Genomic DNA, 26,770 nt, shown 5'->3' with positions numbered 1-26,770 from the left:
TTCTAGTGCTGTTTGCTGAAGACACTATCTCTTCCTCGGCTCTTGAATCGAGTTTATATTCTATAAAATGCTAATGTTAAATAATCTTTCAAAACTCAGTGGACCATATATGTGTGGTTCTATTTCTAGATTCTCTGTTTTATTCAAATGATCTATATGTCTTTCCTTACACCAACACTGCCTTGATTACTGTAGCTTTAGAAGAAGTCTTAAAATTGGGTGCTAAACATCTTCCAACACTGTTTTTGTTTTTGTTTTTGGCTTTTCTGGGTCCTTTGTACTCCTACATAACTTTTAAATTTCAATATCCAATTCTTCATTTATAGCAAGTATACACAGACCTGAATTTTTATATATACCTTGTGTTTTCTAATCCTGCTAAATTCAAATACAAGTTCTAGGGGCTCCTAGAGATTTCTTTGTATTTTCTCTGTAGATGATCATTTCATCTACATATAAAGATTTTGCTTCTGCCGTGCCAATCCTATCCTAGTTGTGTCATTTTATTGCCAGACTATTTTGGTTTAGACCTATGTTTCAAAGTCTAATGGACAGATGAAGAGTAGGCATATATGCCCTTGTTCCCCACTTTAGGGAGAAAGCATTGTGTCGTTTCCATTCATAGAAGGAGTTTTTGTTGGAAGTATGGAGTACATGTCTTTGATCTGTTGAGAAGTTTCTGTTCTACTTCTAGTCTCCTGATAGCTTTTCCCATGAACAGCTGTAGAATTTAGTCCAATACTCTTTCTCCAACTAGTGACAGGATCATATGGCTTTCTCCTTTCCTCTGTTAAAATGATGACTTTTGGGGGTGGATCTTCCAATGCTGAACCAACACTGCCATCCCTATAATAAAACCACTTTCTACATCCTGCCAGATCTGACTTCTAGTAGTTTGTTTTGTTAAACAAATTTCTATCTATGTTCATACTTTTTCTTCTATTATCTTTATCCAGTTTTAGGATTAGCACAGTGTTGATTTCCTAAAATGAGGGGAGAAGTGTTCCTTCTTTTTTCTGCTTTAAATGTTTGATATAATTTATCAGTTAAAATGTTTATGAGCCTGCTGTTGTCATATAGGTAGGTCTTCAAGCTAGGAATATACTTTCTTTAATAGGTGCTATTCAAATTTTATATTTCCTGCAGAGTTAGTTTCATTAATTTGTCTTCCAAGGTACTTCTTAGAAGTTGTCAAATTTATTTCAAAAAAGATTTTTGTAATATGCTTTCTATATCCTTTTAAATTCTGTAAAATCTGTGGTAATGTCTCCTAGATCTTAATATTGTAATTTTAAAAATGTATAACTGATATTATGTAACAGGAAGAAAAGGTCTAAAAGAGCAGGGTAATTGAGAGGGGTAGCGGAAGGGAAAAAAGGGAAAGGAAAAAATATGAGAAGAGGAAAAAAATGGAAACAAGGTCTTTGCAAATAGGGAAGGGTGGAGGGGGTGAAGGGAGGGCAAGGGAAGGGGGAAAAAATAAGAACCAAGAGACTCATATAATGGTACAAGATCCCAATGATGAATGTAACTGTATTTTATACCTAAAATGTACCAGTAAAGTTAATGGGGGAAAAAAAAAAGAAGTGGGTCCGAGGCTTTTTCTCCCTTCTGAAAATTACAGTGAGAAATACTGTGATTTGTTTTCAACTAAACTATGCTATGTTTCCTTATTCTGTAGCCGGAACACTATAATATAAAGAATTACAAGTGTACTAGTGATTATAGTTCATAGATGCAAAAACTGCCAAGTAAATAAATAAGTAGGAAAAAAAACCATGGGCAGCCTACATAAGAACTATCAGTCTGGCCACATTCCACATATAAACTGAAATTCAGTACTTTTATGTGGGCAGTACATAACGTTTACATTCCTTGTGGGAATTCAGTACATGTACATAACACACCTTAATTCCTTTTTTCTTCTCCTTTCCCTTCCATTCCTCCCCCTCCATTCATCTCTTGATCCCATACTTTTTGCCTTTTCATTTTCCTATCGGTGGGATTGTTCAGCAACAATTATCCTCACTGAGGATTGTATTAAATTACATTAGGAAGCATCAGAGATGGACATACATTCAGGGAGACTTATGCTTCTATTAACTCAGGTTGTAGCTAAGAAATATTCCCCTGCAGTATCTACCTTTGCACTGGATCACTTTCCATCCCAGAATCTCTTTTCCAAGCATGAATGAACACTTGCTAAGACTTTCTTTCCTTACTAATCTTGTTAGTCAAACTGCAATACAAAGTGCTCTCCTGATTCCTTCCTTCTGCAGGATCCTGGGCTCTGTGGGAAGGTCCTCACAGCCAGCATTGTGGAAGAGGGAGGCAGCTGGACCCTCACAAAAAGACCTGTGATTCTGTGGCCTCATCTCCCTTCAGAGATGCAATTATAATTTCACCTCTATTGGCATTGACAGGGCAGGCTTTGGGGGTACAGATGCTGTATGAACCATTTTCCCCAGCTGCCCATTAGCAAAACCAATTGGAAGTTTCTTGTGAGTATTCTCAAGCAGACTGTTGATGTGTTAGGGAGGGACTCTCACTTTCTCATGATCCCTAAAGGTTGAGAAGGTCTCACAGGGAAGGCTGGAATTATCCAGGCTTGATCTACGAGGGATGTGCAAGGAGGTTTGTGTGTCTCTCTGGAGTCCAATCTTTCTTGAGTTCTTCTACCCCAAATCAAGCTAAGGCTTAATTTTCAGATAGCAAAGCACCAGCATTTTTTTTTTTTGCTACCGGTAATCAAACTCAGATCCTTGCACTTGTGAGACAGGTGCTGGAACCACTGAGCTAAATCCCCGGCCCAAACCAGCACTTTAAGGTATCTGGCAGAAGAACAGAATCAGACAAAGCTTCTGAGAATGTCTTCTAGTGAGCTAGGAATAGAAGAAGAACATGATGTCATAAATTACATCAGAAATCCCTGGACTCATCTGTACAACTGAATGCAAATTAATTTGGAAATAATGATATAGAAATATTCTAATACTTTATGGATATTGACCCTAACAGTGCTAGGAAGTCTTAGAAAAATGCCACAGACAATAAAGAGACTTTTATAACAGTCCCTCACAAATAAAGCAACAGCATAAGAGTGTTCAACTGACCTATTCTATCATTTTTAGGCCAATGTACCTTTTCCATCCATCTGCATAGAATGGTCAGCAGAATTATCTATACTATTTTATGTTGAATAAAGATGCAACACTCATTGGTCATGTAATTATTGAACAAATATAAAATTTAATGTTTAAAACTCAATCTTTTGACTGTTGCATATTTGAACTGCATCTACTACCTATGCTTCTGTGAGGAATTTCAGGGCAACTGAGAAAGTAAAGAGACATGGTTCACACTAGACCATCACTACTTCTGACTCATGTGCAAACCAGGGTTCCCAAATCACCCTTAGGTTCAATAATTCTTTAAAAGAGCTCACGAGACTCCCAGAGTGCTGTTTCCCTTGTGTCAGTTTATTACAGGAAGGGATAGAGGTTCCTGTCTTCCCAGGGGAATGCGAGACAGGGATATAAAGAGGCATTGAAATTATGACTTAGGTAAGTCCAGCCAAAGACATTTCCTTTTTTTCTTCTCCACTCCTCTAATCCCTTGAACTTGGATGCATAGCTTTTTTCTTTCTTTTTTTCCCCTCTCTCCTCTCACTCTCACAACCAAAGGGCATAAACTCGTTCTGCCTGATGGCACAGCTCCCCTTTTTGGGTGGCCACAAACATGTCCTAAGCTGTGTAGAGTAATGTTGTCTTTCAGGTGATAGCAGACACCATCCTTGAGACCTGGTTGAAGGCTATGGACCCAAAAAGAGAAAAAGTCCTTTGAGTTTTTTAATCCTGTAGAAATGTTTTTTATCAGTACATGTTGCTAGTATCTAATTATTACATTCATTAGGAGGAGTTGGTATATGGACATAGCACATCTTAATTCTGTTATTCTTCCCTCCCTGCTCCTTCCTTCTTTGTCCCCTTCCCAGTTTTTCCAATTCTCTTTTTTCATCCCCTTTCCCACCCTTCTTTCTCACCTCTGTCCATGTCTTGTTCTCCCTTTGCATTTGAAAAAGATCTCCCTACTTCATAGTATCTATTTTTTTATTTTGGTCTTTATTTATATGTTGGGTTTCTCGTATTAGAGAGACCATGTGATATCTAAGCTTGCCTGGCTGATTAATTCACTTGCTAGTGTAGTCTCAAGGTATATCAGATCTGAGGGACACCAATAGACAAGAAAGGAAATACCAGATAGTGAGCTGTATGAAATGATTAATGAGGAAGTAAAGAAACTCTATAAATTCAAAGACCACATAACTGAAAAGATGGTAAAACTAACATACAAACTGATCATTGTGGATATGTGAGAAAGAAAAAAATCAGAAAAGCTGACCAAAATGTTTCAAAACATGAGTGACAAACTTACCAAAGATACATATGCCACAAAAAGGTACCAAACAGAAATTCCAGAGATGAAGAAATCTATATAATTTATAAAGAGCGGAAATGATGAGTGTGAAGACAAGGTGTCCAAAATGAAGAACAAAATGGAAATTCATGATTTACTCAGAAAAGTCTTAAAAATGATAAGAAAACATGAAAAATTCTTTGCAAAGTTACTAGATAACACAAAAACAAAACTAAGACTAACTGCATTTGGAAAATACAAGACAACACAAATGAAATAAAAAATCTTTACAGAAATCATAACAAAAATCTTCAAGTATGAGGAGAGATCAAAGCATACACATAAGTGAAGCTTTCAGAAGACGAAATAACTATGATAAAAAAGAAGCTCCTCATAACACATCTTAATCAGTATCCCAGATGTCCAAACAGACAATCTTTCTAAGAATTTTTAATTTTCAATTAAGTTTATTGGTATAATGTAGATATACATCATGATCATATTCATCATATGGAATTTGTACTTGTACACGATATATCTTAATTCTTATTTTTTTCTCATCCTCCTCCCCTCCCTTAAACCCTTCTTCGCTTCCTTATTTTCAAAAGTTTTATTTCTATTTTATCTTTCTTTTCTCGTTTTTTCCTTTTTCTCTTTCTTCCTTTCCTCCCCGCCCCCCCGCCAGTGCTCCTTCCCATTTGAACTTTTTCTTCCTATATCACATTATCTAGTATATATTTTGATCTTTTTTACACTTTCAGTTTCTCACACCAGAGAAACAATGCAATATTTACATATGCATGTCCAATTTATTTCACTTGAGTATGGTCTCTAGGTGCATCTAATTTTTTTCTAGGTGCATCTATTTTGGTACAAATGTCTCAAATTTATACTTATTTATGGCTGAGTAGCACTCCATTGCATATTTAAAAAAACACATCTTCTTTATCCATTCATCAATTGATGGGCATTTGGGTTGTTTCCAAGATATAGCTATTTCAAAATGTACCACTATGAACATAGGTGTGCATATATCATTGTGGTATGATGCCCTTAATTCTTTTGGGAAGATACTGAGAAGGGGGATAGCTAGGTCAAATGGAACCTCTAGCCCTAGTTCTCTGAGGTATCTCCACACTGATTTCCACAGTGGTTGCACCAGTCTACACTCCCACCAACAGTGGAGAAGGGTTCCTTTTTCCCCCACATCCCCGCCAGCATTTGTTGATAATAGCCATTGATTGTTGTTTTCATGATAACATCCATTCTTTCTGGAGTGAGATGGAATCTCAGCAGAATCTTTTAAAAATTATTTTATTAGCTCATGTTTGGAGTACATGTTTACATTCATTGTGAGGAATTGGTACATGTACATAGCACATCTCAATTTTTCCCCCTTTTTCTCCACTGCCATTTAATTTTTTTTTCTTTTTTTTTGCAAGCATCAGATTTATTTATTAATTTTATAAGTCCTTATCAAGTTAATTATCTTAAACACAGATTTACAGCCAGACTAATAGGTCAAAAACATATAAAACACATAAAACAATTATATTAAATCAAGATACAGTTTTAGATACATTGACCATGCTAAATTATAATAACTTCTTCCTCTCTATTTTTCCTATTGTCTGTCTTTCATTTTGCTCTTTATTTGTATCTACTGGGTTTACCATATAAGAGAAACTATATGATGTTTTAACTAGTGCATCTGATTTACTTCATGTAACATTACGGCCTCAAGGCATAATCATTTTCTTACAAATGATTCAAGTTTACCCTTCTTTATGACAGAGTAGTACTACATTGTGCATAAATACCACAATTTCTTTACCACACATCTGTTGATGAATATATAGGCTGCTTCTAAGATTTGGCTATTATGAATTGTGCTGCTATAAAAATTGATATTCTATAGACTCAGGCCTATCTCGAAGAGCTAGTCATGGCCAGTGCCTTCTTGGGAATGTGCAAGGATGGAATAACCCAAGCCTGCTAAGATTTTGCTGCATATCAGTGCTCCTTTCTCAGGGAGCATAGAAGAGTGTGACCTACCTAGGCCATTAGTTTAAGTCTTGACTATAGAATCTCTCATTTAATTTGGGGTTAGGGGATGCAGGGTGGGGGTAGCTCAGTGGAAAGCACATGCAAGGCTGTAGGTTTGATCTCTAGGGTTATGAACAGCAAAAGCATTGAGATTGATGCTTTGGGGTGAGTGGAAATGTTTAATCTCTTGTCTTAGCAATTTTCAAGTAGATCTCATACCTTTCCTCATCTCTCTGGGTGCTTGTCCGTATACAGTTCTCCGCATGTACACCTACTACAATAGTCAGTGTTTGGTTCATTGGGGTGGGTTTAACAAATTATGATACTGTATATGTTGGAAAGAATAAATTCTAGGCCCTGTGCCTATACCTTCATTTCTTCTATGTTTTCAAATACAATCTCATCCACTTAGAATAATTGTATATGTTGATGAAATCTACATTGCTATTTCCAGATAAGACGTTTTATATTCAGCCAGTTTCTTCATGTTTTGACTTGGATGGCTAGTAGTCATCTGAAACTTCACATGTTTTATGATATATGCTAGACTTGCTCTTCAAAACTTCAGTAATATTTCTTTTCTTTTCTTGGTACCGGGGATAGAACTTGGGTCCTTGAGCTTGCAGGGCAGGCGGTGGAACCACTGAGCTAAATCCCCAGCCCATTAGTAATATTTTTTATTTCATCATGAGCCTCTCCTCCTCACCAGTGGCTGAAGCCATGCAATTTTTGGAATGACCTTTAAATCCTCACTTTTGTTTATCCTTTTCCCATTCCTCCCATTGAAACTACTGTTGAACTTTGGCTTTTATTTCTTTACCTGTGTCCTGATTTCCTCCACCTTCTAAATCTCTGTTGCTCCTTTAACCACATCTTACAAACTACAATTACATTCTTTCTTTGCTTCCTTGTTAATTCTTTTTTCCACAACTAAAACTAAACCTTCATGAAAATGAGGAATATGTTTATATATTCCCAACATAACCACTTAACTTCCAGACACGAACATGGTAACTTACATATAATTATCGTTCAACAAGTATTTGTCAAATACAGATTTTCCTTGTTTAGTGACCTATTTGTTTAATGACTGTTCAGACTTATGACTGAGGTAGGCCGTTCAGATTTATGACCTGCCACTTGGACTTACAAGCCATTTTTTGGGTACAGTTCTGTATATTTTGTTTACAGAGCCTCATTTTGTTTTGAGATAGTCTTACTTTGTAGGCTGGCCTTGAATGCCTGGTGATACTCCTGCCTCAGCCTCCTAAGTGCTGAAATTGTAGGCATGTGCCACTAGATGCCTTTTTTTGTGGAGTATACCTTGCTTATACAGTGCTGTAATTTTTGCTGACTGCACTGTGTGTACACTACTGTAATTTTATGTTGTTATACATTACAATAGTGTAAGAGTTATACAAATAAAAACAAAGTCATCAAGTTGGAGTTTTTGGGCCATTTCTTTGTTCTGAAAATTGTAATGTACATCCTATATACAATTTCTCATTTAGCAACCAACTCATTTAACAACCCAGTTGTGAGAATGAAACTTGGTCTTTAACCAGAATGTCTGTGTGATCTGCTATGTCTCCAACTCCTAAGGTCTGGTGTCCTGCCAAATTCTGGAGTTCCCTGCTAAAATTAGCCTGTTTATATTTGAATATACGTTTTGTTTAGACCTATAAAGTATATTAGAAGGTAAATGCCATAAGTAGATAGACGGAAGTAGGTAATTCAAAACTAGATAACTTACCTAGTTTTGTTTATATACTTACTACTTTTACTTTTTAAATTTTTCTTAGTACAAGTTTGGACTACATTCATTGTGGAGAGTTAGAACACGCACATAGCACATCTTAATCCTTCTGACCTTTCCTTCCCTTTCCCTCCTTTTCTCCTTCCTTTCCTCTATCTCCCGGTTCCCTTCCCACTTACAGAATGATTTTACCTCTTAATGTTTTCTTATTACTATGTTTTATTAATGTGCAAGACATAAGCAGGGATATTTATACAAGAAATTTTTAAAAAATCTGTGTGTTTATGTGTTACACTGGGGATTGGACACAAGCCATTTTGTGTGCTAAGAACATGCTCTACCACTGAGCTAAGTCCTTAGTCTTTTCAAAATTTCATTTTCAGACAGGGTCTTGGTCAGTTGCTCAGGGTGGCCTTAAACTTAAATCGTCCTGCTATAGCCTCCCATGGAGTTGAGGTTATAGGCATGTGCCACTACGACTGCTGGAATTTCTTTTCTATTTATAAAGGTTATCACTAATGAGTCACTTCACACCAGAATGGGGTTTTTTTAATTCTCTTTTCTCGTCCTAGAAGCCAGAGAAGCTGATGATCCTCTGAGGCATCCCTTTAGAACACCAAAGAATTAAGAAAAGTATGGAACAATGTCATGAACACAAAACATTCACAAATACTTTTTTTTTCAAAATTACTTTTAATCAGAGCAAAGGTTATTTTTCACTAAAACAAAAGCAGATGGATTCAACTTTTGTGAAAAATCTTTAAAATCAAATTTAAATTTTGAAAACCAGAACAGAAGCTGTGACTTAAAGAACTCTGTGGAGTATAATGGAGCTTGAAAATCCCTTCTCGATGCTACCCATCAATAACTTTATATAGAAATTAAATTCCTTGCAAGTGCTAAACCCACCAACAAGAAGCCTCAGGACATTGAGCAACAGAGAACTCACAACACAGAGGAAAAAAAAGAGTAAGGTTTCACCTGGATGAAAGATAACTTCTTTATTAGCCTACTCTCTCATCCCACCCTCTATTGTGAGAATGCTCTCCTTACCACCTTCATCAACATAAGATCCTCATCAGCATAAGATCTTCATCAACATAAGATTACCACCACCTGTAAGTCATCTAATACTCCCTCCAATTATTGTGTGTGCCCAATAAATAATGGCTAGCTTGGAGTGTCTTTGCTTTTGCCCACTCTGAGGCACTGATCTTCCAGCCCTCCATATACTTTGAAAATACGCACGTCTCTATTTTTTTTCTCTTTAGCCTTTACCATCTCCCTTTCTAGGCAGTGGGAGGAGTGATCACCTTCCACTTCCTGAATGGTCTTAACCCAGCTTCTTCCAAAGATAACACCCTACAAAATCATAGTTCATTTTCAAATAGTGGAATGGAAAATTACTACAATTCTGTTAACTACAAAATTTATTTGGATCTCACACATTGTAACATCCACTCATGTTTTTAAAATGTAGGCTCTATGTAGAGACATTTTATCACATATATATTGGTTCATGTAACCACCATAACACACCAACACAAACTCTTTCATGGTACTCTAATAATTGCACCACTTCTCCAACTCTAACTCTTAGCAATCTCAAATGTGTTCATCTGTATAATTCTGTCCCACTTCTAATTTTTTTCTTTCATGTATTGAAATTTTGGTGTTGTAGCTTAAATAGTCCTTACCTACTCTGTATCATGATTATTTTGTCCCATGTCTTTTTACAAGGAAATATAGTTTTGCTTTCACAATTTAAAACTATGATCTATTTTGAGTTAGCTTTTGTATATGGAGTGAGGGTTAAAGTTTGTTTTATTTTGCCAAGGTTGTCCATTTCGTTTACTACTATGTATTGAAAATATTGTTGGCTGGGCAAGGGTAAAAAATAAGAACCAAGAGAGATTATGTAAAGGTGCAAATTTCCAATGATGAATGTCATTATATTGTATACCTAAAACATACCAATGATTAGAATGAATAATTGATAACGCAAAATAGGAAGAAAAGGTCCAAAGGGGTAGGGGTAGTGGGAGGGGCAGGGGAAAGGAAAGAAGGGAAAGGAAAAATGATGAGAAATGGAAAAAATGGAAATAAAATCTTTGTAAGTAGGGAAGGGTGGAGGGGGTGAAGGGAGGGCTAGGAATGGGGAAAAAATAAGAACCAAGAGGCATCATGTAAAGGTACAATTCCCAATGAGAAATGTAATTGTGTTGTATACCTACAATGTACCAATAAAAGAATTTAATAAAGAAAAAAAATTTTTAAAAGAAATTTGTAACTTTAAAAAAAAAGAAAGAAAATATTGTCCTTTTTCCATTAAATTGATTTTGTAAAAACCTGCTGTCTATTCTTTTATTTCTTAATTTTTTTCTTTGATTCCATTGATGAGTATGTCTGTAATTCAAACAATAAAACATTCTAGTGATTAATGACTCTTGTAATTGTGACTCAGAAGTCACACTCTTCAGGCTTTATTTTTCTTTTCAAATTTGTGAAAAGGAAATCCTTTCCCTTTCTATATATTTAGAATGAGCCTTTCTTTATCTCCAAAAACTTTCTTGGGAGTTATATTAAAATTGCATTAAATGTATGAGTGAAAGTGGGTTGATTTGGCATCTATGTGTTGAATCCTCTGATTTAGGGTTGTGCTGTCACTCCATTTGATTAATTTTCTTTGCTGTTTAAAAACAAATTATGAAGTTCAGGCTGGCCTTGAATTCACTACATGGTTCTGGCTGGTCTGGAACTCTCAGTGATCCTCCTGCCTCAGCCTACTGAGTGCTAGGATTACAGCTGCGCACCACCATGCCCAGCTGCTTTTTTAAAAAAAGCAGCGGGTTTTTTTGGGGGGGGGTTGGGGGGGGTGGAGTTTTTTTGGTTGATAGCATACATATCTTATATGTTTTAGAAGATATTTACTTAAATGTGTCATATTTAGAAGGCTATTTTAAGTGTTCCTGGGCTCATAATTTAGTTTCCTATTCTCATTATATTTTAGAATTAAGGTTTGTTGTGTGTGTGTGTGTGTGTGTGTTTTCCTTCTACCCTTTGACTTTCCTAAACTCACTTGTCTGGTTTTGTAGATTTTCCAATGCCTTCCTTTCCTTTTCTTACTACACTGCACTAGGTAGGTGGCCTTCTGTATTAATATGAACAGTGAGGGTGGACATCTTTGACATGTTTAGAGTTTCAGCACAGATGCATCCCATCTTTCACTCTTTAAATATATTGTTAGCTAAAGGGTTTTGTGAATATGCTTTTTGCCAGGTTCAGGGGCCCCCTTGTACTCCTTTATCTTTTTGCCATCTTTCCTTAAATATTTCTTCTTCCTCCTTTTTGTTTCTTCATTTTTCTCCAGTATTTTTATTATTTCCATTGGATAATTTCTTTTTTTCTTTCTTCAAGTTCATGCATCCTTTCTTCTGACATTGCAATCTGCTGGTGAACCTGTCATGTAAGTTTTCCATTTGTTATTTCAACCACATTTCTATTGGATTCTTTATCATGTTTCTATGTCTTATTGAGATTTTCTATCTTTTGGGTTATCATCCTCATATTTTCCTTTAAAGCTTTCAACATGGTTGTCTTTAGGTCTTTGAATATACTTAGTCTGACTCTGTCCATCATCAGAGCGCATTGAGAGTTTTATTGACTGCTTTCTTTTGTGAGTATCAAGGACCATATGTTTATTTGCAAATATTTGTTGTTGTTGTTGAAACATGAACAGTTTTTTCATCATGTGAGAAAGAGGAGAGACATTATAGGGACTAGGCAGGTCCAGATTTCCAAGAAGGAGTTAAATATAGTTCCTGATACACAGAAGCACACAATATAGTGTGGAAATCACACAAAAAAGTTGGGAGTCATCATATAATGCACTTACTGGTATGAAATAGCAGAATGGTCATTGAGGTAGTAGAAGAAGGAAAGGAAAGATTTCCTGAGGGTAGCAATACACACCTGAATTTTATTTATTTATTTTTATTTACATAGCTGAATTTTAAATAAACCAGGAGATAATAAGAACATAAATTCAAACCACTGAGAATTAATTAGAAATATGCCAACCATTGATATCTCTCTATTTTGGGACCCAAACCCAAGAGATAATCAAAAGTATTTTATATACATTGAGAATTTTGAATTGCATGTGTTTACAATATTTCTTTATAGGTTTATACTATGAATACATTTTTACAGAATATTTTCATCTTTTCTACTCATAAATGTTACCCTTTATTCTCTTCACTTAAGTCTGCATACTATCTTTATGAGATTTATATAATTACATACTAATATATATTCATATCAGTTTGTTGTATTACAAACCTTAAATGACTAATACAACAAACTCAGTGGCTGCAGATAAGGAGCATTTACTAATTCTCTCAGTTGTACATGTTGGTAAATTGCTGGGTCTGAGCTGGCTTGGCCTGGGCTGGATGCTCTCATGTTCAATCACATGTCTAGGCCTCACACAGAGTGTATAAGGCTGTTACTGACACAATCTGTAATCCTGCAAGAGGCCAGCCTGATCATCATAACACAGGCCAGCAAGCTCATATATTTGCACCTTAACCTACTCATTTCTTCCATTCCTAGAATGGGCTATGTATCCGGTCCTACCCGTATCTGACTTGTCCACTCTGCCCCATTCTCATATCTGCCTAACATTCCAAACTGTAGGTGTCTTTGTCCACACATGAGCATCTAGAAACCTCACCCATTTGGTTTTCCCAGGACTTTCTGGTTCTCTGGGTGGTTTCTATTGCAGATCCCAGACTTCCAGTCCCTGGCTTGCCATGGTTCCCTGAGCATGGCCATCTCTTCTGCTTGCTTTGGCATCTGAGTAGGTCAGTAACCATCTGTTCTTAGGAAACAGGGTGTCAATGGGGTGTCCCCAGGTTATTTTCATTTCATAACCCTTCCTAGCCGTCTGGCTGTAGTGCCCACTCCCATCAGCAATGCCTCAATGGCTGTAGAAAGTGACAGACCACGTTACACAAGGTGTTCACAGCCAGGACTGCACCTGAGAACCCTCCCTGGGCCCTTGTTGGGTGTCCTTGTACCTGTCTCAGTGTCCCAGGTGATGACCAGGGGTAGACTTCGATACTGGAGCCCAGGAACAGATGGGCTTCCTGACACAAGGTCACCTTGGGCAGCTGCCGGTAGAGTCTAGGCTCCTGTGGGATACTCTGAGCTTGATTCCAGCAGTGGATGCTGAGGGAGGGGCAGGCAGGATCCACAGAGGGAATGCACGAGTCAATATTCCACACAGTATGGCTCTGTCCATTCTATTTGAGGCCTAGATATGTAATTGAACACAAGGCTAACCAGCCCAGGCCAAACTAGCTAAGATCCAGCAATTCACCAACTTGTACAAGTGAGAGAATTAGCAAATGCTCATTATCTGTAGCCATTAAATTTGTTTTATTGGCAATTCATAGTTTTTTAATACAACTAATTCTGATATGAACATTCATCAGTAGGTAATTATATCAATCTCATCAAAACAATATGCAGTTTTATTTGAGGCCGATCACTGAAGAATGAGTTTTGCCTTTGGCTATCCATGGACAATGCACAGCCTGAACAGATTAATGACTGAGGATTCATGATCAAGGTTTAAGGACTATATATTCAGTCTTTGTGTGCCTCGGTGATTGAAAACCGACAGGAAGAAGTGTATCAGTGAACACTGCTTCTGGCTCAGATTTTCAATTTAGTGTGGTGCTCATGGATGGAGTAATTCAGCCTGGGGAGAAGAGGGTCAATGACTGGGGGAAGGGGAAGGGGGGGGTGTTCCGTGCTAAGTCTTAGATTGAATACGAAGTCGATGCTTTTTGGGAGATACCAGGGCTTATTTGTGTCTGAGTGTGAGAAGGCTAGAAATTGCACAGCCCCCATTTAGTCGATGTTTAAACACTGCATGCTGTAAACTTTTCAGGGTTTTTGTTGTTGTTTGTTTGTTTGTTTTCAGACTGACTCTCGCTACTGGATATGACTTTTTCCCTTTCCAGAAGTGATTCTCTGTTATACAGACATCTGAGCTCTTACTTGGCAAACTTTTTTTTTTAAGTGGACAATAAAAGGTTACGAAAATACTATTTCACTGTGTTTACAATGAGGCCGCCTCATATTTACCTTGTAAAGCTTGAGTGTCTGGAAATCTACTGACGGTTAAAGAGCCAGGACATGAGACAGTTTCATCCTCCTGGCCATCTTGGGCTACATTCCCACAAATCTGCCACCTTGCCTTCCGTACGTCAATATTCAAACACGGCCGGCCCCGTGTGGCTACAGTGAGCTGGGCGCAGCCATATTACCTACTAGGTTAGTAACCGGAAGTTTTGTTCCTGTGCTTTCAAGTCGTTTACGCCCTTCTCGGCCGCCGTAGGCCAAACTAGGGTTTCGGTGAGGCTCCAGAAGTACGCTCGCGCTTCACGGAAGTGCAACGTTCAGGTTGTTCTTATGGGTCAGAAGAAAATCAGGTTAGTGTGTGGCTTTATTCCTGGAAGTTACTTTTGTCTCAGCGGAAGATGAGGGAGGTCCGTGGACACGTAGTAGCGCGGACCCATGGAGTTCTTGGCGGAGGTGGCAGAGGTGTCCGAGAGGTACCTGACTGTCCCAGACCAGCCGGGCTGTGGTCGGGATCCCTTTGGTGTCTGTACAGTGTTTAAGAGCTTGTAGAGGTCAGCGACAGTTCCCTGACTGGGACTCAAGCGACTTTGCGGATCGCTATTCATAAGGGGTAGAGGTGACTCCTAGGGTGCACGAGGTGTTTGGTTCCTGATGGGATTGAAGTTGGGGCTCGGGGATGTTGGAGTCTGGAGGATTGTCATCACACGAGAGTGTCAGGTCTAGATTTCGGAGTAATAAAGAGATAAACGGCCAGTGGCTGCAACAAACACTTGTGAGGGCCGACGCTTTGGAAGCCAGGGACTCCTGGGTGATGCTTGGGTTGCGCCTCCCACTTCAGTGATTGTGACCGAAGGCCATCCACCACCGGCACTGATTCTGAATCACGTATCTACAGTTTTAAACCTTGGGACGCATTGCTGCAGACCAGGGAGTAGTTCAGCCTGCCCGTCCAATTTTTTGTCTATGATTGCTTTGGAGCTGGAGAGGCAGAGTCCAGTAGTAACAGAAACCCTGTGCCGGCAAATTTGAAAATGTGTAACAATTTGTCCTCTTAGAAAAAATGTTTGCCAATCCCTGCGCTCGCCTCTTAATGCATTGTACAGGACACTGTTGCTTTCCCGCCCTGCCCTGCATACATTCGCGCTTTCTGCTTTCCTAACAGATTCTGCTTATGTATCCTGGCCAGGTGACCCAGATCAAAGTTCATTAATGAGTATTGGTTGGTCTTGGCCAATGATGGTGGTTCCAGTTCCCATTACTGGTGATAGTGTTTTCGTGGAATGGAACTTAGCGATATATATGGTGCAATTGTAGCTAACAATGTCGTATGTGAAAATTTGCCAGCAAGTTTCTCGGGAACATTTTCTCTTTTAAATACATTGTTCGTTGATCTGTTTTCTATGTCCATAATGACATCTGAAAATAACCTTAACTTTCTGTCTCATTTGTAATAATTATAATTCTTCTTTTAATGCTTTGGCTCAACTCTCAGAAACAAAATGGGTGAATACAATGGTATTGGGCATCCTTGTTTTGTTGCCTACCCATAAAATTCACCTGCTTTATTGTTTGGCGTGAACATAACATCTCTCCTGGAGGTAGGATCATAAAATTAGGAATTTATGCAGGATTTCAAATTTAATGACATAAAAATATCGGTAGGAGTCTCTAAAGACAAAAACAATACCTGACCCATATCTCCTGTTAATTCCTTATATTTTTTTGCACCATTTCTCATTTGACCTCTCTACAAATTTATATATTTTATGGTTCCTTAAAGATAACAAGTTTTTGCTATTATCTTCCTTTATTTACTTATTGTGAATTTACATTTTTAGAACCTGTACAGTTTAGTGATCAGAAAAGCATACATGTATGAGCAGTCATTGTCGCAGACAGAAACAGACTGTTGCCAGCATTCAAGTAGTATTTTCTGAGCATTTTTTCCATCCTCTACCAAAGGTAATTATGTTTATTCTCTCTATAGGAACTACTTCTAGGCTTTTTTTTCATAGTTTGTAATTAATGAAGTTTTTCTATTTCATTCCATTCTTTGAATATATAGCAGTTTTTCCTGTTAATTACATCTCTGTTGCTTACAGTCCGAATTTTTATACATAATGTTGCTATGAACATTTTTGTAAATGTCTTTTGGTTCAAAAGTGCCCTATTGAGAGGGAGGTAGGAGATACATATTTAACATACACACTTCAGAGAGAAATTACTGCGTCGTAGGGTTATATCATCTCAAGTCTAAATAAATGATGCCAAACTTTTCCAAAGTGGCTATAGTACTACAGTTCCTTTAGCAAAATATCATTTGCTTTATGTGGACTGTTCAAAGTAATTTTCTCTATTGTAATAACATTGAGAGAGCCTCCTATATTATTTCCTTAAAACTTTATTGTTTTGCTAGTCCCACTGAGGTTGACAGTTGACCCCTAAATGATTTTTGTGTGTGTTACAAGCTGAAATTCCACTTTTTTCCCAACCCAATGTAGATGTCTGAACTCTCTTATGCCTGAGGCATGGTGCTATGGTGGGGCTCATTTCCCACGTTCCTTCATAGTCATCCCAGCTAAACTTTACAGAATAAAGGCATATGTCTACTACTTTAAGAACCTCTGGCTTAATTGGCCAGAGATATATAATTTGTTGGAGCACGATATACAGGGCTAGTTAACGGTATTGGGGACATTGTGTTCAAATGAATGCCTAGGAGCAGTGATAGTACCTGGCCCAGAGGGAATGTACCATTCAAACTAAATTTTCTTTCCAACTCACAGGTCCTCACTTCTCAGGAGCAAAAGAATCGTATAAAAGAAGAGGAATCTACAGGATTGGGGTGTCAGCGTTAGAGCAGAAGACACCAAGACAGGATCCCAGTGGCCAGCAATTTTCTGAAAAAAGAAGAAAATGATCCAGGCCCAGGTAACTAACTTTGGGTTCGTTTATTTATTTATTTTTTCTTGTTTCCTACTGGATTTTTAAGAGGTCTATGGGAAAACAAATCAGTTACATTAATCTGAAAAGTTTAAATTTCACAAAAGCAGGATCTGGAAAAAAAGAAACTGAATCTTTATTTTTTTGTTTTGTTTTGCTTTTTGAGATTGGAATCTTTATGTTGCCCAGGCTGGCCTTGGATTCCTGGACTCAAGTGATCCTGCTTCCCTAGCCTCCACATTAGGTGGGACTATAGATATGCACTGCCACACCTGGCTTTAGCTTAGTCTTCCAACTGAACATCAGGCATGGTAGGATAAGGAACAGATTTTTCATAGGATTTACAGTAAATTACGAATATTGTTATGTACATGACTGGTCACATGAGCTGTCGGCTTACATGTCTGGACTCTCTGACAGCCAGCCCTACCAAAGAATTATTATAACTTAAGTGGTATGCACTGGTTCTGAGGAGAAAATAGATCACTTCCTGCGGGAGCTGCCAGTATTTCATGGCACTTTGGTCTTGGGAAATTTGTTGCCTTGTTCTTCCAAGACATGATATGGATGGTGTCCTGAAGAGCAGCCTTCTTATAAATGCAGAAGGAGGTTTAACTGCGGCTGTTTCTTCATAGATTCCTCCTAGACCCCTGTGGAACGGACCAGGTGAATACAGGGGACCAAAGCATTGACTTCAGCCTTGTGGCTGTCTGGATTTATCCAGGAATAAAACCTAAATAGCCTAGGAAAATTGAGGGATAGCAGGATATGCAAGTGGTTATCAGTGAGCAGTTAGTGGAACTGATGTTTGAATATGGTTTTGGATGTAGGGAGTTAAAGTACTGTTATTTGGTAAGGGCTTGGCTTGTTGGGATTGCTAGGATTTGCTTTAGATCTTCACTTCATGATACAAAATTCAGAGTCCAGTTCTGTTGGGTAGTGAAAAGCTGGCCCTATGCAAAGAGGAGTGTAGTCTCTGCCTCGGGATACCGGAGGAAGACTGCTGGGCCACCCAAGGTGTCCTGTTTGGTAGGAAAGTCTGTTCCCCTGCACACTTCAGCCATTGGACAATCTGAAGTCGTGATCTATGGAGGGGATTTGGGCTGTAGATCACAGTTCAGATCTCTAGAAGAACTGGAGGTTAAAGTTTTTAACCTGACTTCCAGGGGCTGGACCTAAGGTCAGTGATATAGACCATCTTTGATTGTACCCCAATAAAATAACTGAATACACATGGCAAAAATTAGTTCCTTATTCATACATTTCCTTCCCAATCCCCTTTTGTAAATGGTCGGTAATATTTACATTCTGTCACTATCTGCATTTAGATATATATCTATACATGTATTTAAAAAGTGTTTTATATGTGTGTATATATATGTACATATGTACACATACCTGTAGATATAAAGCGATTATATCTTTTTTTTTGCATGAATGAAATCACATTCCACAGAAAATAGCAGCCTACTTGAAGGGACTGTACTGTGTTAACCTAGGATGGTGTATTTTGAGCATTCAAAGACCAATGGCTGCAATTGATTAGAAAACATTAACTGTGTAAAATTCTATCAGTTCATAGTGTTACTTGAAAAACTAAAATACATTTTTCACCACTAGAGGTTGGGAGAGAACTGAGTATTTTATCTGAAAAATGACAAAGGAGCATACACTTATGTTCATTTTTTCTGGAGAAATGACAGGTGACTTTTGAAAGTGTAGCCTCTGTGTGTAATCTTGTCATCTCAAGAATGTTATGTAAATGGCACCATGCATTGTGTACCTTTTTTCCTGGGGCTGAGACTTGGGGCCCCACGCATGCTAGACACACACTCCCACTGAGCTACATCTCAAACCCTTTTTACTTTTATTTTGAGACAAGGTCTCAGTAAGTTGCCCAGCCTAACCTTGAACTTGCAGTCTTCATGCCTCAGTCTCCTGAGTACCTGGGCTTCCAGGTACGCACCACCAAGCCCAGCTTTAAACTTCTGGGAGTTTGAAGAGTAGTGGTGGCCAGGGTTATTGGTGGGCTCGGCAGGAGGAAGAAGGCTATGGCTTTAAAGTGACATGAAGAAAGATCCCTGTGATACCTCTGTTCTGCGTACTGATTATGTGAACCTGAATAAATGAAGATTCTATCAGTGCCAGTTTCCTGATGTGCCTTCCTCCTTCTTTCCCTCCCCTCCCCCTTCCCTCTCCCTGTTTCCCCTCCTGTTTTCTCTTCTTTTTTCTTCGGGGCTGGGGATGAAACCCAGGACCTCGTGCATGGTAGGAAAGCACTTTACTACTGAGCTGCACCCTCGCCCTCTGTATTACTTCTTACAACTGTATATGCTAATCTATCGTTGTCTGAAAAAAAACTACATGTATGAACAAATACATGCTTAATGTGGAAAAAAAGAAAAAAAACCTAAGCATTGTTGATAAAGTCCAAGACCCATATACTCATATATGACCCTTCCCCTAGAAGGAACTGGGTTATCAGCAGTTTAATGTGCATTTTCTATAGTGTTTGCAGTGGAAGTATAGTTTTTTGTTATTGTTTTTGTTGTTACTTTGAAAGGAATCAGACTACTGATTTTTTTTTTCTTTTGGTACTGAGGATCGAACTCAGAACCTTGTACTTGCCAGGCAGGCATGATGCCACTGAGCTAAGTCCCCGGCCATCTGGTTTTTCCCTTTAAAGTGCCTGCCTGCCTGGAAAGCACAAAGTCCTGAGTTCAGTCCCAGGTACCAAAAAACAAAACAAAACAAAACAAAATCCTTTAAAGTGCCTGAATTTTTTTAGGTGTTATTACATGCCTACCTACTTTCTTCTTTTCTTTTTCTTTTTTCCTGAAACAAAGTCTTGCTATGTAGTTCAGGCTGACTTTGAACTCACTATGTAGCCGAGGCTGGCCTTGAACTTGGGGCAGTCCTACTGACTCAGCCTCCCGAGTGCTGAGATTACAGGTGTGCACCACCACACTTCTTTTTGACCTGTTAAACTGAGGTCCACATGATGTGGGTGCCATAATTTAACTGTTCTCTTTTCGTGGAACATTTAAGTAACTTTCTTATTACACACTGTGCAGCAATGCACATCCTTCTTAATGCCTTTTTGTGAAGGTGTATTGGTATTTCTGAAGGTAGCTACAGAGAAGTCACCTGCTGAATGCACTAATTTTATATTTAATGAACATTTCAAGTTGCTGTCCAGAGTGACCATTCCATTTTATGGGCATTGTAAAATAATGTTTAAAAGTATTAGCTCTGGGCCACTGAATAATATACTGTCACTATCATATTGTGATACAAGAAAAAAATATTTTGGTCTTTGACCCTGGCACCTGACCAGAGCTCCTGAAACTATGATAATTTCCTTTGTGATGAGAACAATAGAAGTATCTGTACTTATACGATTTGTTTTTTTGTCCTTGGCTCCTGAAACAGCTCTGGAGGATAGAGATGAAAGGGCTGACTTTGCTGTTTATAACCTGAATTTATGTTAACAGAGTGACTTTTGGGAAGCTCTGAAGGCAGAGAAGCTGGTTGTCTGGGGAACCAGCTTGGTTAGTAGAAGGTTGCAACCTACAGCCCCATCCTGAGAAGGGCAGAGGAGCTGGAGGCTGACTTAATCATCAAAGGCTAGTGATTTAATCAATCGAGCCTAGGTAATAAAGCTTCCATCGAAGAACTAAATGAAGAGCATGGGGAACGTCTGGATGGGTCAAGGTGAAAACACTGTGAGAATTGCATGGAAGCCCCAGAACTCTACCCCATGTTTTACCCTGAGCATCTCTTCCATTCGACTGTTCCTGATAAAGCCTTTGTTATAGAAGGACCTTAGGAAGTGAGCCATTTCTGAGTGTTGTGCGGTGTTCTAATAAATTATCAGACTCGAAGAAGGGGTCATGGAACCCTCGGAGTTAAAGCTGGTAAGTCAGAAATATGGAAGGCTCAGATTTGTGATACATACGCACGCGCACACACACACACCACAGGAAAGTCGTGTAACAACCTGTCAGTCAACAGTGCACTGCACTACCAGATTGGTCCCATAGGAATGTGTTGCCTAGTAACATTGTAGCTGTCTTAGTTTGTGTAAGTACGCTCTATAATGTTTGCCCAAAGATGAAATTGTCTAAGGACTCACTCCCTGGAATGTATTCCTGTCATTATGTTACCCATGATTTTGTGTGTGTGTGTATGTGTGCATAATATAATATATAATTCAATGGACAATTGCAGAATGCGTTCTTAGGATTTTACTACCACAGTGTATTAAACAATAGCAGCTAAGTGTATAGATGCAGCCTATGGAATGGAAAGAACAGGAAAAAAACTAATATTTCTTTCATATCCTCACAAGTAAATCAGTTCATTAGCAGGACTGTTGTTTCAGGAGTCACTGACCCTGGAGGATGTGGCTGTGAGGTTCACCCGGGAGGAGTGGCAGCTCCTGGGCCCTGCTCAGAAGGACCTGTACCGGGACGTGATGCTGGAGAACTACAGCAGCCTGGTGTCAGTGGGTGAGGACAGCTGCCCCGTGTCACTCAGAGGGTGTCCCGTCAGTGGCCTTTCCTTTCTCAGCTTCTGGAAACCCTGGAGGACCTGTGGTGTCTTGAGTGGTAGATTTATAGTTCCTCTTGGGCCTCCAAAAAGGGAGTGTAATGTGCTTTCTCCTGAGAGAAAAGCTTTTTACTTTGTAGATGTAAACTACGTAGTAAACCACACAGTCCTAAAACAGACGTCCCATGTTGACAGATCACAGCCCAGTTTGATGAGCCTGAGACTTGTGTCATTTCCCGTGAACAGGGTATCAAGCCAGCCAGCCAGATTCCCTCTCCAGCTTGCTTTGTGGAGAACCATGGATGGTGGAGGATGAACTGCACTGTGGAACCCATTCAGGTGGGTAGGAGAACAAGCTGGGGAAGGGCGGAGATGAGAAAGCCTCGTGGGTGTGAAGGGGATTGAGGATATGAAAACATATGAGGAAATGGAAAACAGACCCTTTGGGGACATCAGAGTGAGGAGAGGAGACACTCAGGAAGCCAAAGCGTGATAGACCAGGTCACCTTGGCGTGGCCTCTACCTAATTCTGTCTATGGGAGACTTTCTTTGAAGGAGTTCAGAGGAAAACATACCTGTTTATCTCTTCTGGGATCTGATTCCTCATTATTAATCTTGAATCTCCCATGACTGCCATGTCTTCCGCTCCATCACGTACTACTTGTTCCAGCTCTGATCCCACGCCAAGGCGACTGGTCTCTCAGCATCCCTTGGCCCCCTGAGCTCTCTTCTCACTCTGACATCCCCCAGAGGGTCTGTTTTCCATTTTCTCATCTGAGCTTACCTTTCAGCCTAATAAACTAAGCTTCTGTTTCCTGGAGCAGTGTCCCAAACTGGTATCTCTCTCGTGTCATCTAATACTGACTTTAATTTTCTGTGATTTACAGCTCTTGATGCCAAGGCTCCCTGCTGTCTTAATATAGAGCATATTAAAAGTGCTTCTAATCTGTGTTCCACACATGTGATTACTTCCATCAAAAACTATTTTTTGATGACTTAGTGTACGCTGGACGATAATAGCACTGAGCAAAAACAACAAAGAACTTTAGTTCCAAGTGGAGGAGACATAAAACAAAGTAATATCATGGGGTTGCTAATATCTGTAAGAAGCTACAGTTAGAGAAAACCAGTTTCAGGCTTGATTTTCCTTTACTTCTGTATATCCTAAATCCTGGCCATCTGGGTACAGTAAGTCCCAGACCTACAAACATTTGAGTTGTGAACTTCCATAGGTGTACTGTATAAGACTCACTTTGTCAGATTACAAATGAATCTGACTTACAAGCAATTCTCCCAGAATGGAACTCATTCATGAATCAGGGGCTTACTGTGTTACTCCGATGCTCTCTACCTACTGAGCTCTTTTATTGAGCTGTTCATGTTGAATTTCTAGCTAGAAAAGATATTTTTAACAGCCTGCGTTCTCAGGTCTGGCCTAAACCAGGTCAAAACTCATGCCTGCTTCAATATGATTCATTTACATTTTTGCTAATTCTGAGCTTTCTTCTGTTGAGCTGTAGATGTCACCACTGGGTTTGCCTTGTGTCTTTCCCTGTCCCATTCTGATCTTGTGAACTGTGTTAGCTTCTGTTAACCCACCCTAAGACACTGAGATTCTTTCCAACCCCTTTGATAGGGCATCATCTTGTTTACACAGATTTCCATCTTTCCTAAATTCTCCCCACTGTGTTCCAAATATGTGATTACTTTCTTGATTTGTTCCTTTGATGGCCTAGTGTATGTTGAGGGATAACAGCACTGAGCAAGAGCAAACAGTAGACCACAAGCTTTCAAAGCTTTTCTCCTAAGAGGAGGAGACATAGTAAGGATGGTGGAACCCTTTGGGTGAGGTGGCTCCCCAACCTCTGCTCTGCTGCCTACAATGAATTATCTTTACATGTCTTTGAAAGACCTTATTTTGAAAGCATCACAATCTGTATGTATTCATTATTAATTATCTAACCTCATTGCTAGCATTAACTCTTGGTTTGGTTAATTGTTTTCTACCCATGTACAAAAAACATTAAATGTAGAGTTGTATTTATACTCCTCTCATAGAGTTGTCACTAAAGAGATAACTCCCATCTTTTTTAAATGCCTTAATTCCAAATCAGGGTGATGGAAAACTCATTGTTCTTTTCTTTTTAGACATCTGGAAGGCTGTTGATGATCTGCCAAGGCATTTACAAAACAAAAGCAAGGTGAACAGGTTGGAAGAGTGGCGTGAACACAATACATTTGAAAATGTTCAACAGAGCAAAACTCAATTTCTTTTGAGGCAAAATCATGACATATTTAACTTACATGGAAAAAGTATGAAGTCAGATTTAACTTTGGTTAACCAGAGCAAAAGCTGTGAAATAAAGAATCCCATGGCATTCCCCAGACGTGAGGAATCCTTTTTCCCTGCTAACTGTGAAAAACTTCATACTGAAATTTTATTTCCTGCAAGTCAAAAACACATCAGCATTAAATCTCAGTTCAGTAGCCGCAAGCCTAAGAAAACTCAGAAAGTAGAGAAACGTCATGTATGCAGTGAATGCGGGAAAGCCTTTGTCAAGAAGTCTTGGCTCACTGATCACGAGATCATCCATACTGGGGAGAAACCCCATCGATGTGGTCTGTGTGGGAAAGCCTTCTCCAGAAAGTTCATGCTCACTGAACACCACAGAACTCATACAGGAGAAAAACCTTACGCATGCACTGAGTGTGGCAAAGCCTTTCTCAAGAAATCACGACTCAGCATACATCAGAAAACTCATACAGGAGAGAAACAGTATATATGCAGTGAGTGTGGAAAGAGCTTCATCCAGAAAGGAAATCTCATTGTACATCAGCGAATTCATACAGGCGAGAAACCTTATATATGCAGTGAATGTGGAAAAGGCTTTATCCAAAAGACCTGCCTCATAGCACATCAGAGGTTTCATACTGGGAAGACTCCCTTTGTGTGCAGTGAATGTGGAAAATCCTGTTCACAGAGGTCGGGTCTCATTAAACATCAAAGGATTCACACAGGGGAGAAACCCTTTGTATGTAGTGACTGTGGGAAAGCCTTCACCACAAAGCAAAAGCTCATTGTTCATCAAAGAACTCATACAGGAGAGAAACCCTATGGCTGCAATGACTGTGGGAAAGCTTTTGCGTACATGTCTTGCCTGGTGAAGCATAAGAAAATACACACAAGGGAAAAGCAGAGACATACAATGAGGTCGGAAAAACCTGCTGAGAGTGACAGCTCGTTATATATTGGTGGCGTCATACAGGAGACAAACCCGGTTAGCACAGTGATTACCCAAGTGCCTTCTGTGGCCTCTCAGTCAGCACTGAACATCAGTGGCCTAGCAAATAGGAATGTAGTCCTTATGGGACAGCCGGTGGCCAGATGTGTGTCGTTAGGAGACAACCGAGAATTTACACAGGATAGAGACCTCGTGAATGCAGTGAATATGGTTGTGCCTTCAGTCATCAATTATGTCTTATTTTATGTCACAGAAAACCCATAGGAAAATACTCAGATACATTCTGTGTGGAAAAGCATTGAGCAGAAATTTCTAGTTCTTTATATGGCTGGAAAACATATACTGGGAGAAACTATATCCATGCAGAGGCTAGGAAAGCCTAATAAATGCATCCTATCTAAAGGTTGCATTGTTACGCAGGCATAGTCTAAGGTTCAGCACCCAAACAATACCCAGTAGTTGCTATCATGTTCATTAAATGAGTGAAGGAAGCCTGAATTCATTTAAATGGAGGAAATAAGTATTTCAGGGTTTAAAATGGTATCTGGAATGAAAAAACACACGAAATATGGTTGTCAAAGGGTTAACATTGGGCTGGTAACATGTGGAGCACAGCTGTGTCAATTTTGTTTTCCCAGTCCAGTGTGAAGGATTAACTGAAAACCAGAGTGTGTACTAAACTTGTAGAGCTTTTTTTTTTTGGAGACAGAGTTGCTCTGTAGTTCAGGCTGGCCTCAAACTCAGCAGTCCTGGTGCCTCAGCCTTCTGAGTGCTGGGATTACAGGCTTCTGCCACCACACCCAGCAAACTTCTAGAATTTTCCAATATATAAAGGCACCTATGAACAGCCTTCCACCGAGTCAGTTTTTTCATCCAACAAGTATTTGACAAATGCTTTCTTTGTACCCAGTCCTGTTCTAGGAGCTTAGGTTACAGTGGTGAACAAAACAAAACGTCCGTGGTCTTCTGGAGAGAATACTGACTGCTGGATTCTGTTTAAGTCCTATCAGTACACTCCCACCAGTCTTCAGCAGAGGATATAAACATCTACAGTAGGTGAAATGGATGTGAGTTAAGCAGTTCAAAGGGATATATATACGATGGTTTATTGTTCAAGGAGCATATTGTTTTGAGGAATGGGGAAGATTTGCTTAGAATTATATTTAAACACCTTAGAGCACAAATAAAGGTATGTTTTTTCATGCCCACACCTTATCTTTCCAAGAGATTACAAATTACATGATAATTTTTGTGGTGTATCTACTTAATTTTTTTTTAATTTCAATGCAAAATTAGAAATCCAATTCCTCATTTGCACAAGCCACATTTCAAGTACACAGCAGCCATATGTGAGTAGTAGCTGTTGGAAATAAGCCCTACCCAGACTCAATTTGTCGGTGCAGAAATAAATCCCTCAGACACCAAGAAATCTTGACAAGACAGTGTTTACTTCTGCAGAAGAGTACAAGCACAATGACTGATCTGCAGTACGCTGGGCTGCAGGAGCAGCTCATGTATCCTAACGCCTGGGGGTAGCTTACCTACTCCCCATTGGGTGGCTCAAAGGTTCACAATCTAACCTGATTGTCGGCTTTGGGTGTGGGCAGGGGGAGGGTCCTGAAGGTTTTTGGGCAGAGTCGCTGAGGAGGATGGAGGGGCAGGG

At 39.2% G+C, this 26,770-nt stretch overlaps 1 protein-coding gene across 4 annotated transcripts; it reads left to right on the top strand.

The window, feature by feature from the left end:
* The first annotated feature begins 14,577 nt into the window (after positions 1–14,577).
* Positions 14,578–26,309, top strand: Znf350 (zinc finger protein 350). 4 transcript variants are annotated; one of them, XM_004866741.3, is made up of 6 exons: positions 14,590–14,721; positions 16,210–16,333; positions 17,158–17,302; positions 21,699–21,825; positions 22,112–22,204; positions 24,014–26,309. In XM_004866741.3, exons 3-6 carry the CDS (start codon positions 17,288–17,290, stop codon positions 25,369–25,371), a joined length of 1,593 nt encoding a protein of 530 aa, XP_004866798.1. In that variant the 5' UTR covers positions 14,590–14,721; positions 16,210–16,333; positions 17,158–17,287; the 3' UTR covers positions 25,372–26,309. The 4 variants fall into 4 exon arrangements, with proteins under 4 accessions (XP_004866800.1, XP_004866798.1, XP_087057129.1 ...); XM_004866742.3 differs by lacking the exon at positions 14,590–14,721 and adding an exon at positions 14,738–14,844; XM_004866743.3 differs by lacking the exon at positions 16,210–16,333 and having other exon boundaries at positions 14,578–14,721.
* Positions 26,310–26,770: the final 461 nt, after the last annotated feature.

The sequence above is a fragment of the Heterocephalus glaber genome, unplaced genomic scaffold (genome assembly GCF_053883595.1).
Source record: "Heterocephalus glaber isolate CG9 unplaced genomic scaffold, H.glaber_assembly_v1.0 deba00001745, whole genome shotgun sequence".
Taxonomy (NCBI): Eukaryota; Metazoa; Chordata; class Mammalia; order Rodentia; family Bathyergidae; genus Heterocephalus; species Heterocephalus glaber.
This window is presented reverse-complemented; position numbering and strand designations above follow the sequence as displayed.

Bases quoted from the DNA above. Each gene is read 5' to 3' on its own strand.
- Znf350 (XM_004866743.3), top strand. The intron at 21,826-22,111 runs GTGAGGACAGCT...TCCCGTGAACAG, and splicing joins CAGCAGCCTGGTGTCAGTGG to GGTATCAAGCCAGCCAGCCA. The intron at 22,205-24,013 runs GTGGGTAGGAGA...TTTTCTTTTTAG, and splicing joins GCACTGTGGAACCCATTCAG to ACATCTGGAAGGCTGTTGAT.